Raw genomic sequence first — 12,586 nt, forward strand, 5'->3', positions numbered from 1 at the left:
CCTCCCCCTTGCTCTTTTTTTCCACCCTCTCTCCTGGTCTTCTCGTCCTCATCGGGAATAAATGACTATATAACAAATTGGTGAGGCAGTGTGGACTGCCAAGGTCGCTGGGTTTGCGAGGGGAGCTGGCTAATGTTGCCCAAAGAGAATATTACTTGCCATTACGAGCGCGTTCCAGCTCTCGTATTGCTAGAGCTCAGTCCCACTCCAGCCGGAGCTCAAATCCTTCCTGTGCACTCCAGATGGATAACAGAAACCCTGTTTAGCTGACTATCGATCCACCACACTGACCCCTAACAAGGACTCTCCACCTCTTTCTGAAGTGATTATACACCAACACTCCCTTTATTCTAACTAGTTCGGTTTTAGCATAAATGCCTCGCTGCATGTATATTTTCTGTTTAATTAGTTTACAGAAAGCAAAATCTATTAAAAACATCAAGCAGGTGCAACAGTTTTTTCTGCAACAGGATCAAAGCTAACAGAGTCACCTCAATTTGACTAAACTGTAACTGTACAATTTGCTTTTTACTCACTTCTCCACATAATTTTGATGCCGAGACAGAAAGAAATGCAACACCTTGTGATGCATTTTGATTTTGGCGTGTTGTGGATGCAGGCTGCAAACAACAAACCTTCCATTCTGCACTATGTTCACACATTACTACACGGCAGCCTGCCTGCAGCCTCAAAAAAATGGTGTCACTACCTTCTGTGCAGGCCTCATATCTGAATAGTTCAAGTCTTCTTTGACTTTGTGGCTAACACTGTGAATGCTGACTACTTACAGTTGTTCCTCTTTCAGTGGATTTCTCACAGTCTGCTGTTCGTTGCTGTATGTAATGTAAAAACGGGCTCAATGATGCCAATTCAGTTAAACAGCTGAAAAAAAAACCCTGTTGGGGTGGTTGTTGCAGTTTCCTGTATGTCAGTAATGGTAGCTGGTGGCATACTGTGACTGGCAAAGCATTAGTGTGAGTGTTTTGTTGATTTGGTTATTTGAGAACAAACAGCACTTCTAACACCCTGTGCACTGTTTGCATGCTCTTCATAAAAAATGCTGCAACATGAGAAAGATTTTATAAATCTGGCTTAAATCAAATGACTTTTGTAATGTATCTGCTTGATAAACTGGTAAATTATAAATATTTTACCATTTACATTAGACTTTACACCATCTGGTCACATGGACATAACAGGCTGCAGCTGTTTCTTTCTACAGAAATAAGTAATATGGGTTACCATTGTAGCAACACTATAGTAAGTATAGTGTATATTGCCAGAAATTTAACTTCGCAGCATCATAAAGTTGGGAGACTTACAAAAGACAGACTTAAAAATACACAATGATTGAAATAAAAACAACAGAGGGTGAGTTACTACTAAGTTGTATTGCTTTGTATGAGCTTAGTTCTAAACATGGTTATTCCTACACTTCCCATGATGCAACTTAAAAAGCATCTTAGACCCTCTCTGCCTGGACACTTGATGATGTAATCAGGGTTATTTTCTCATACTTGACCAAATCCTCATGCTGTCGTGTCAAGCTAAATGTGCTCTGTACTGTGTCACGCTAAAGCAGAGCATCGTTAGACTCCGTGCTCAGAAATCTTGTTCTGGGCTATTTACGCCTGGAGCAAACAGGGTTATCCCTGGTTTTTGCTCGTGAGTGAAGTAACAGATCCTAGAAGCAGAGATCAGGTGAATACAGAGTGCAGACTCAGTTTGTAAAGAGCTCTGGGCACAACGCCATCCACCTGGCAGGGCCCCCGACGGGGAGGTGGCCGCAACAGAGACCTGCCAGCTCCCAACAGAGGCTCGTTGCCAGGAGACGCGTTGCTCCTCCCCTGGCTTTATTTACTGCACTCCTCATCAAGGTCATAGCCGGTGTGTCTCTGCGGCCGAGTGAGGAGCGAGAGAGACACGTGGCTGAGAGAGATACATAGAGAGAGATGTGACTGAAAAGCAGAGTGGGGGTTGGGCAGTGAAGTGATATGGTTAACCTTCCTCTTGGACTACCTGTCATCACCACTTTCTCCCATCAATATCTCCCTGATTTATTTTATCTTTTATGCTAAATGTACCTGCTGCTGCACTGTGAGTGGAGCAGATTCAGTTCTGCAGGGTCAAAATTTTAAATGTATTATAATAAAAATGTGCACACTTTGCATATTGGATTGTCATTGTAGTATTTTCAAGTATTTTTATATTCACTACAACAATGTCAGTAGCAAAAGTTTTAAAATCATGCTTACTTTCCTGTTGTTTTAGCAGTTCATGTGCCTTTTATAGAAAAATTCACAAAAATAAAACTAAACATTAACTGCTAATTGTTTGTTTATTCTACTCCAGAACTGCAATCATCTTTTAGGAAACAGTTTAAAACAGACTGGCTGAGGTCAACTCTCCTTGCTGCTACATCACATCAAAGATGACTTATTTTAGTATCACTGGTGCATGCTGCATGCTGCATGTTCAAATGTCAACTTGTGCATATTGAAACCACAGGAATGAAGAGAAGTGTAGCATGGAGTCATTCAGTATATTGTTAATAAAATGAACATTAACTGCATGAACAAAATGCCCAACATACTCTGCAGACTTTATACTCACTACTGCCCTTTCTTCACCCCACTGTGCACACAACACTAGCCTCTGTGTTACTAATCCTGGCAGTGTTGGGGCCATGCTCAATCTGACACCCGTTTACAGTTCATTACTAAACATCTTGTAGTAGTCACATGACATTTGCTGCTGATTCCACAGTGAGCAGATCAAAAGATAGTGAAGCTGAACTAGCCGAAGCAGAAAACTCACATTTCGTTGGACGCTCCAGTTTCCGCCTCCCTCTTTTCTTGCGTGGTACTGTCAGGCTGCCGTCCTTGTCTTTCTCTGTGTCCTGCTCTTCCCGGCTGGGCAGGAATCCGTTCTCCTGAGAAAGGCTCCGGCTCTGACCCTGGGAGCTGTCCTCCACACGGCAGGAGGAAGGGCCTTTGGGGATCCCGTTCTCCACTTCCCTGTCCTCCTGTTTGAGGAAGCAGGCTTCGGATGTTCTGTCTCTGTGCCCGCCCATGTCTCCATTATGGACCAGTGCCATGGACGGCCTACCCACCCCAGCGTAGCTGTTGCTCACACCCACACCGTCTTTGAAAGAGCCACAGCTCTCGACCTGCACACAGGGAGAAGAGGCAACTTAAATATTTACATCATAGCAATCTAACAGCTTTTGGAACAGTTATTATCGTAGCAGTATGTTATAGTTTGATGTTTTGAAGGTGCACAGCATTGTTGTGCCTGTCAGCAGTTATGACATATGACTGGATTTACTCCAGCTGTCTGTACAATAAAACAACAAATCACCCGGCACAAAATCAAAAGGTAATCTCGGCAAACAACAATAAAACAGCTGCAGAGTTCAGTTCCTCTTGGATATGTGGGCTATTTGAAAGAAAATGCGAATTAATTCATCCACCCATCTCATATTAGATAAGCTTGATTTCATCCCTCAAGCCCACGCAGCTCTATCTGGATGGAGTCAACTTCCACACTTATTAGTCACTGAATTATGGTGTTTCCCATTCTGTTCTTTTGAACTGGAGTTGTAAACTTCAGAGCTGTGCCAGTAAATCTGTTGTGTAGCCTTCAACTTGGAAACAGAAGAAGCAATTACATTACAGTTCATCAGGTACACTACTGAGCTTCCTCTAGTCGTGCATTCATCATTACAGCAGCATGGAAATATGTGAAGAATGTTGGCTGTTTGACAACTGAGAAGTTTTTCTCTCCGTCCACTTTGCAACGCCCAGTTAAACTATTTCATTCTATACAGAGGAGTAAAGTCAAAGGGAGCTGACCCATCTGAAGCTGAAGTTAAAGTTCCTACACCTAAAAGGTGCCAACTGTCTTATAAGACCTTGAAAATAATTGTTTCAACTCTAAGAGTTTGAAGAAATGTGACGAGAATGTCACAATGTGTCTGCTGCCACCTAAAAATAGCCATGAAAATACACTTTCTCAGAGGATCCCATTAATGGGTCACTGGGAAAAGAAAGTGGAGCATGCCTTGTGAGATCAGAGTGTCAACACTGATAAGAGCAGCGCTGAAGCTTTCATCTCCTGTAGATGTAGATATAGCCGTTTGCATTTAAGGCAGGCAACACTAATGCCTCAGGAGGCATCTGAATGACAGCAGACGATATTTAGCAAACACAAGATCTTGTGCTGGAAGCTAGACGGTTGAACGTGGTTCTCGCTTTGAACAGGCAAACACAATGTAAAACTAGTTTTAATGTGTCCCAGAGACCTGTAAAACCTCTGTGTGAAGAATGCAATGCATATTATGCGGAACAAAGATGCTAAATAAAGTTATACTGCTTCATTAAACTTAGCTACTTCAAGTCAAAGTTGGTTTTTAAGCATTCCTCTCAAGCAGCCAAACTCTAAATGACTTCATCGCTGTAGTAACTGAGAACAAATTAACTGTAAATATTTAACAGTTGCACTCATACCAAGTGCGGCGCTCTAGTAAATCTGTTTGACACAACGAATGAAAACAACAAACCCGCAGCTGAGACATTATTAATATTCAATTCATAACTACAAAAAGAAGCTGCAGAGTGTGTGGGTTTAGGCAAAAACCCACAAAGAAAAGCAAACAGAGTCGAACACATGCACACATTTAGGCAATATGCTCTCACACACATTAACAGTACACAGAGCTGTCTCAGTTTCTGGGTCACTAATCTGTGACCTTCAGCAAGAGGTCACAGATTAGTGACCCAGTGAACTACATGAGGCCCCTGCCAGAGGTCAGAGGTCACAGTTGGTAAATAAGGCAGCTAAGGCCGGCAGAGAGAGGCCAAAACAAAACACTACCCAACCCAACTCCTGCTACCATTAGTTTAATAAATTATTAAATCTGCACTACTACTACTAACCAGCAGTAACCAACTCTAGATAATCATATAAGAAGTCACATCCGGAGCTGATGGACACCAAAAGAGAGCTAAAGTACACTTTTTCAGTCAGCGTTCCTTTTAGTATACATGAAGTTAGACAATATTTCAAGTGGAGATTTTACTGCAGATTACTGAGTAATGTGACCCCCCTACAGAGAAGCGCGAGCCACTTAACAGAAGTTAATATTTAAAATGGAAAACTCCATGAGAGGCAGTAAATGAGTACACACTTCTCCCTTTAGAAGGATATACTTGAGACTAATGTTTCTAATAATTAGCAAAAAGAAAACAAAACTTACTGTACTGATCCACCAGCAGTCATATAAATGCCTGTGTCATTTAGAAAATACCAACAGTGAAACACTGCTGTGACTGAAGTGTTTGGCCATATGGTCAGTCCACGAGAGCTGACTGAAATCACAACCACCCTGATTGTGAGTATAGTTTTTCTCAATCTCTTATGAGTACTACAGCTCAGCTGCTTTAAATACAGTCACACAAACACTCCAGCACATTCATATCTTATATTATCAGCAAATATTTTATTTCACAATGCCCTTGTGGGTAAAATGAACCACACTGTGAGAACTTATTAACATGATTTGAGGTGCTTGTTTATGCAAATGATAACATCTTAGACACAAAAATAATAATCCAGATACATGGTAGCCCAGGAGTCATTATTATATCAAGGTTTTTGACTACAAAAAGCTTCACGAACAGATTACAAATGCTGTTAGTGTTGTGTCTCTGTGTGGTGGAGACTGTGCTATGTTTATTCATGAGTACCAGTAGTGTCTCACAGGCTAACATGTTCTGAACACCTTCATTTTTGCATGGACGGTGCTGACAAGAGTAACAGCTTGTGTTGATATTCAATGTTATTAAGTCTTTGCTGTTTCTGTCTTTCTGCTGCCATTTAGAGAGACACACACCAATCGTTGCCATACATTAGACACAGTTTCTCCTATTTGAGGTACTGAATCACCGCCTCCATCTCATCCATATCATATAAAAGCATCTTAAATGCCTTCCCCCCCAGTTGTGTTGAACTATTTCTACAATCGATGCATTCGCGCCTTTGTCCTGAAATTCGATGAGTAAGTCATCAAGGTTCGAACCTCTTAATTTATTTTTTAAATCTTGACACAACTAATTCTGTCATGTCACAAATGACTGCAACACTATCAATGACTTAATACATTGATATGTCTTAATTTTCCACCATCAATAAATGAAAAACGTTTTGAACATTGATATTAACGGCTGATAAAAAATGCACGTGTGGTTTTAGTTGTCTGACATTTTCAACACTCACTGCAAACTGCTTGCGCTTCCTTCCAGGCTTGCCAACTTTACATGAGGAGCTACTTTTAGCTGACTTCTCCTCCGTCATCAGGTCCATGTCCAGTATTGTGCTCTCACCCTGTGAACAAAGAAGAGAACACTATAATATATATTTGGCACAATAATTACAATTAAAGCAGCACTGTACTACTACTAATAATAATGGGCCTGGATGCACGTAGTGTAGTACAGTGCAGACTTCCAGGTTATGAAAGATTGTATTTGTGCATACAGTAAACAAAGTGGCACTCTCATCCCAACCAAAGATACCAGAGCTGCAGGACACACAACAGTGCATCACACTAAAACACTTGAGAATTGTGCAATGCAACAGGTCCTTGAGTGTCTTTGGCTGAGTGGACAATGAGAAGGATAGAAATTGAATGACACGTTCCTTTGAACTAGGCTGAAGTGAAAGCTCCGCGGACGCAGAGCTGACCTTCCCCAGACAATCTCCTCTTGACACCGTTACAAAGACGTCGACCGGCCCCCACCTTCTTCTGCTGCAATTTCCCTTTGATTAATAAAACTGTCTATCCCATGAACAAAGCCCCATGTCAGCCACCACCAAGTACCCCTGGGGTTGATGGGAGAAAAGATGATCCTAATGTAGATGCTTTGAGTTTCAATATTGACTGAATAGGACCACCAGCACCAGGTCTGAATGCAAATGAGATTGCAAGGCCATTCCTGACAGCTGCAGTGGGGGGTGGAGGGCTGGGCCCTTATTAAACTCCTTCAGGATTGAATGTGAGAAGATAAATGGCATTTCTGCAATATAATCTCTCTGCTGACGTGTTGGTAAGTACATTTAATAGTTTCTCAAACTTTTAATGTGATTAATCATAACAATTCCAATAAGATAAAAACTGCAGTGATGACGGAGATATTGATAAGCTCATAGGATGAGCATAGCTACCTGTGGTAACACCTACCAAAATACCTGACCTATACAAATACTCTTTAGTAAATCTGTCAAACCTATGTGATCAGGTTACAGAATATCATCACCTTCTGTTTCTGCCTCTTCCTTTCTAAATAGTAAAAGCACTAAAAACAGTCTTTAGCGCTTTAGAACATGCTCACACTGCAACTGACTGCAGTTTTATCATTTAAAAGGTGGACGACGTTAATAAACCCAGGTTTGGGTTTCAAAGGTCAGACCGTGTCACATTCTGAGAGTGTTTGCTGCTAAAATGGAACAAATCCATCAACCATTAGTGTCCCATGGTAATAAATTAATTTACATAAAGAGATGGATGTGATCACTGTGATTAATGAGCACAGGGTTATAACTGAGGAAATATTGCACTAGAATCTGTACGAATCATCACAGCATACTCATCAATGGTTTTCTGTATTGGCCTCCATTATGTTACACAGCACTGGATCCCTTTTGTGAGAGAATGTGTTTTTCAGATGGTGCTGGTTCATTGTGTGATTGCTAATAGACCAGACCTAATAGTGTGGTGTTTTTCCTTAGCAGTGCGGCAGAATTTGCATAGATAATAGCACGTTTTGAGTGCAGCCTGGCGTGCAGGCTCATTTGGGAACCACTTACACGGATGACACAATTCAGTGGTGCCTGGCTATCTCTGCAGGAGAAGCCTGCGCCGCACCTCCCGTCCGATTCTCAACCTGAGAGCGCCGACATGCTGTATGAAAATAACACGCCATTTTCACACACAGCTTCAACCTAATATTTTCTACAAAAAAGAAAAAAAAAACAACAGAAAAGCCTGAAATATGATTTGTTGTTGCCTGGAGTGAAGCCCACTACACTGTCAATATCTCTGCACTATTTCTGTCTGGGTAGCCGGTTATTTAAGGCAATGTCTGTTGCCAGGCAACAAGACTAAGGGCAGTACTGTGTAATGGGAATGTAGAGGAAGAGGACAGATCCCCCAAGTAAAGGAGCCGTAGAGCCATTCCAGCTCCAGCTCAACCTACACCAGCCAACGCCCACGTCACCAGCCACCATTACAACAGCAAATGTCACATAATACAGCTGCACCTCGCGACGGTGACGCTGCCGCCGCTGCCACCGTGGAGCATCTGTGATGCTGCAGTTACACAAGCGCTGTAATAATGAGTCAATGAGTCTGTCTGCATCGTGAAAGATGACATCGCACTCCACATGCTGTCGGAGCCTGCAGTATGAATTTGACTATGTCTTCAATAAGCAGCAGGGATCAATACCAACAAGTCAACCTCAGGAAGTCTTTGGATTGGAGAGATTGATAATGTATTAGCCTGACTGACTGATTAAATCTATTCATTATATTGAAAGGGTTTTAATTACTTTAAAACATGTTAATTGTATGTTAAATAACACTATATAACCATATCCTGACCTAAAATCTGCATTTCATACACGCTGATACTCAATACCATAGCTGCACTGCATCATTGCTGGGTCAGTCTCCTCTTAAATCAACACTCAGGAGCTTGTGAGGTCTTTAAAAAATGCAATGTTCAGGGACAGAGAGTCAAATCCAAATTAATCAACAACCTAGCTCAGGTCATTCATAAAACCAAAACACACTCAATGACTGAATGAACCCGTTGAACGCACTGTGGCTGTAAAGTTGAGAAATCCTGAGTCATTCACCCAACACACCGAGTTTCAGATTGGCCTCATAAATACCTTCCCGTCACATACTTTTATGTTTCACAGATGTTTCCTACCATTCTGTTTGCAGGTGAATCCGTGAAGTCTGGTGCTTTGAATGCAGTGGTGTTGGCGTTGGTGAAGGGGTTGGACGGCATTGTAGGCTTACAGGTGATGTCTGACGATGGGTGATGCAGATGAGGGAAGATTCAGGCCAAAAACAAACTCAATGGAACAAACATAAAATAAAAGTGAGAGATGATCCCCTCTTCTCCCCTCTCTCCTGGAAGGTGAGAAAGAAAAGTGACAATCAGCTTAGTCAATCCTCACACTTTAGTTTTGCACAGTGCTTTAATTTAGAAGTGAGCAGAGCTTCATGCAATTACCACACATTGGGTTTATCTTCCTAAAATCAGTTCAGTGTAATCTTATTTTCTGTCATAAAGAGGCACTTATGGCGAATCAGCTTTCATTTGGGAGTCCATATCACGTATAGGCAGCTATATAGGACACTGCATGACTACTCTTGCGCCTCTTCTTCCACCGCATGGATGTATGGGTGTACATTATTCGACAACGCACGGCTGCTACTGTGCTCACAGCAACCTGACAAACACCACGAAATCAACTTCGCACAATCATAACGTTGGATATTATTATAACAATGATTAATATTTAATAATCCCGTCAAGTATCTGAGTTAAAGTTACTCCAGCAGTCAGCCATGCGCAGCACAGTCACACTGTTGCACTCGTGGAAATATGCAAAAAAAAAAAAAAAAAAAAGAAGCATATGTATCTAGATTCATACAGATTGAGGTTAAATCAGAGTGAAGGGGCTCGATTCTGCTTTATTTCAAAGGTCTAATATGCTGCTGGAATGAAGTCGTCCCTCCTGAAAAATAATTGCAGACAACGGAACATGTAATGTTGAAAAATAATTTATTATAAGGCCACACATGCGTTTAATGTCACCGCATCTCCATGCACATCCAGCTCCAGTCGGGCAACACGCCAACGTTGCCGCGATCGACCGACTTTGATTTCTAATTCAATTAGCTGCGCGTTTAAATCGCAAACTTTACTTTAGTCGTCTTTTGCAACAGGGAAGTCTGCAGCATGAGCCGGGGGATTGTGGCTCTGTGCAGGCCACGGCCACTGAGCAAACCCCCGTTATTTGAGTCATAAGGCCGGTGTCTTAAGCAGCCGCGGTCCGGGTTCGGTGCCGTAAATTCGGTCAAGTTCAAGCGCACATCGCGATGTCCAATCAGCACATCTGCAAAAAGCCAACCCTAAATCGGTATTTTCCCGTTTCCATCGAGCCCCTTCCGCTCTCGGGGCTTTCACGTTTTTTGTTCACATCCTGTGCGGTTACCAGAGCCGGGTTCAACGGACTGAAATGCGCGAATCGCTGCGTGTTCGTTACCCGATTTTCCCAGGTCCCAGGCCTGACCCTTTTTTTGTCTCGCTTGCTCCCGGAGCCTCCTTCCTCTTCTCTCCCCGTCCTCCACCTCCCCAGCCGGCCAGCTCTCTTCCAGATGCGCCGCTCTCACTGCAGGGGCCTGCAGACCGTGGAGCTTAGTTCCCAAGACCGGGGGGCGGTGACGTCATGTCACGTGGCCACCCAGCCAGGACTCCCCTTTGCGGCGCCCCCCCCCCCCCCCCCCCCCCACACACACACACACACACACACACTCAGCGTTTCCACCAGCAGCACGATGTGGTCCATGAGATGCAGAAACCTCACACCGGACACATGCACCATCCACCGCGTTGCATGCTGGATCCAAAACATTTGAATGTTTGAATCAATGCATTTTAAGTCTCACATGCAACTTCACCCAGACACGTGCTGCTGGGTGTCAGAGACAGAAGCAGACCGTCCATAGGACTGTTTTTACACCAACTACCGCACAGGTCGCAGGAGCGATGCTGGTCGGTCACGTGACGAGGCGTCACTACTCCCGAGACTTGGGAACTAACGTGCAGTCATGCAGACTGCCTGCCACTGCCACAGGGTCCTAAAGGCAGCAACTTCACCGCCCTGCAAAGCTCCAAACAGGAGCGTGCAGAGGCTGAGAGGTGAAGGTGGATAATTACTGCATAAAGGACACTGACATACACACATCTGGATGCAGTAGACACTATCATGTTTGAATATCAGTAACCAGCTGAACTGATTTTTCAAACTTTGAGTGACTCCGAAATGAAGACAAAAATAAGCACTAAAGCTCATTTTCTCTGCTGCTCTCACATACACCTTCATGTAGTGGGTTTTTTTTTAGGCTGATTTACCAGCTGTGCTATTGTGTAGACGCCACCTCCACCTCCTCAAAATTCGTTACACACAACAGCGGTGACATTTCAAATACAGTGTAAGAAATATCCAAGCACACACAGCATTTCACTAAACTAGAAAACAGCTTTTGTGTTTATCTTTGCATGTCCACATGGAAAAATGAAAAAAACAAATGACCTTGGTAAAAGATAGGATCCAAGTGCAGTTACATGTTTTTGCAAAGGGACATAAAATATACAACAAAACAAAACAGCTGCATTTAGGGGCCCTTTGGTGGATGTGGGGACCTTAGTAGCCATGTAGTTACGTGGGGCCTCAAGCAAGTTTAGGGGCCCAGTGAAGTAAAGCATACACCTTGTGGTTTTAAAGTTTGGCTAATGGGTTTATGCCTTGCAGTCATTTTTCAGATTATTCTTAACTTTAAAGTGTTGAAATAGTAAAAAACTCTTAATGTGAACATTGGTATCTAATGTTATGACACCTGAGATTCTGTTCAGGCATAAATGTAGTGTCCTCCAGTCCTATACAAGCTTCTTCACAGCAGATGTTTTAATTTCTGAAACACATGTGTCACCAATGGCCATTGTTAACGCTATTAGTTCCACCTGTGCTTTTTCCTGCTGTGACAACTCAAAGGGTCTTTTCTGAAAACCTAAAATCCAGCAGCACACTAGCAGGAGAGTTTGCAGATCAGATGATGTAACATGTGACAGTGCATTGGCTAAAATAAAATCTATTCTCGATGAATGTGTGCAGCAGGAAAATGTGGCTCAATAATCTGGAAGCAGCAACGTCTCCTCTTTCTCATAGAGTCAATGCAACTCAGTGGTTCATCTGAGGACAGCAGCCATAACAGGAGTGAGACGACGCCATATGACCTACAGACAGGAGCAGCATGCTGCCTGCTCTCTGTGTCAAAACCCACAGAGGACGTTAGGAGGCCACAGCATCTCGAGTCACCTTCATACCAGACGTTCTCCCCACCGTCTGGGCCTCGAGCAGCGGGAACCAAAAGTCATTTAGTGTTTTTTGAAAGTGAGGCAGGAAAGGGAATTGTTTAGGTCGAACTGGTGGGAGGAAATGTTTCCCTGATTTGTTCTGTTGTTAGAAGGAGGAAGAGGAACCCTGTGAAGGACTAAGTTGTACAACATAATATATCATTCTTCCATGAACTGGAGGTTAGATGTTGAGACAAGCACACGGACAAGTGAGTGAAATGTTAATGTTGGTTGAAATACTAAATACCTGTGAACATATTCAAAATGTACTTGACTAAAAGTAAAAATATAATTTAGTATGAAAGGTAACGTTCTCACTAATGTAGGTCAAATGATCATATTATGATTAAATTATTATATTATTACTGATTTAT

The 12,586-nt window shown here is 42.7% G+C and overlaps 1 protein-coding gene across 7 annotated transcripts in view; it reads right to left on the bottom strand.

Moving 5' to 3' along the window:
• LOC113147977 (DNA (cytosine-5)-methyltransferase 3A-like) overlaps nucleotides 1–10,471 on the bottom strand; it is a 33,486-nt gene extending 23,015 nt beyond the window's left edge. For 6 of the 7 annotated variants that reach the window (XM_026339383.1, XM_026339382.1, XM_026339381.1 and 3 more), the window contains exons 1-4: nucleotides 10,342–10,471; nucleotides 8,994–9,199; nucleotides 6,277–6,384; nucleotides 2,818–3,169 (exon numbers count right to left, since the gene is read on the bottom strand). In XM_026339383.1, coding sequence (XP_026195168.1) covers nucleotides 2,818–3,169; nucleotides 6,277–6,384; nucleotides 8,994–9,074 — 541 coding nt within the window. In that variant the 5' untranslated portion in view covers nucleotides 9,075–9,199; nucleotides 10,342–10,471. The remainder of the gene's footprint in view (nucleotides 1–2,817; nucleotides 3,170–6,276; nucleotides 6,385–8,993; nucleotides 9,200–10,341) is intronic. The other variant, XM_026339378.1, reaches the window with a different exon arrangement.
• Between the last annotated feature and the right edge of the window lie 2,115 nt (nucleotides 10,472–12,586).

Source organism: Anabas testudineus, chromosome 22, assembly GCF_900324465.2.
Source record: "Anabas testudineus chromosome 22, fAnaTes1.2, whole genome shotgun sequence".
Taxonomy (NCBI): Eukaryota; Metazoa; Chordata; class Actinopteri; order Anabantiformes; family Anabantidae; genus Anabas; species Anabas testudineus.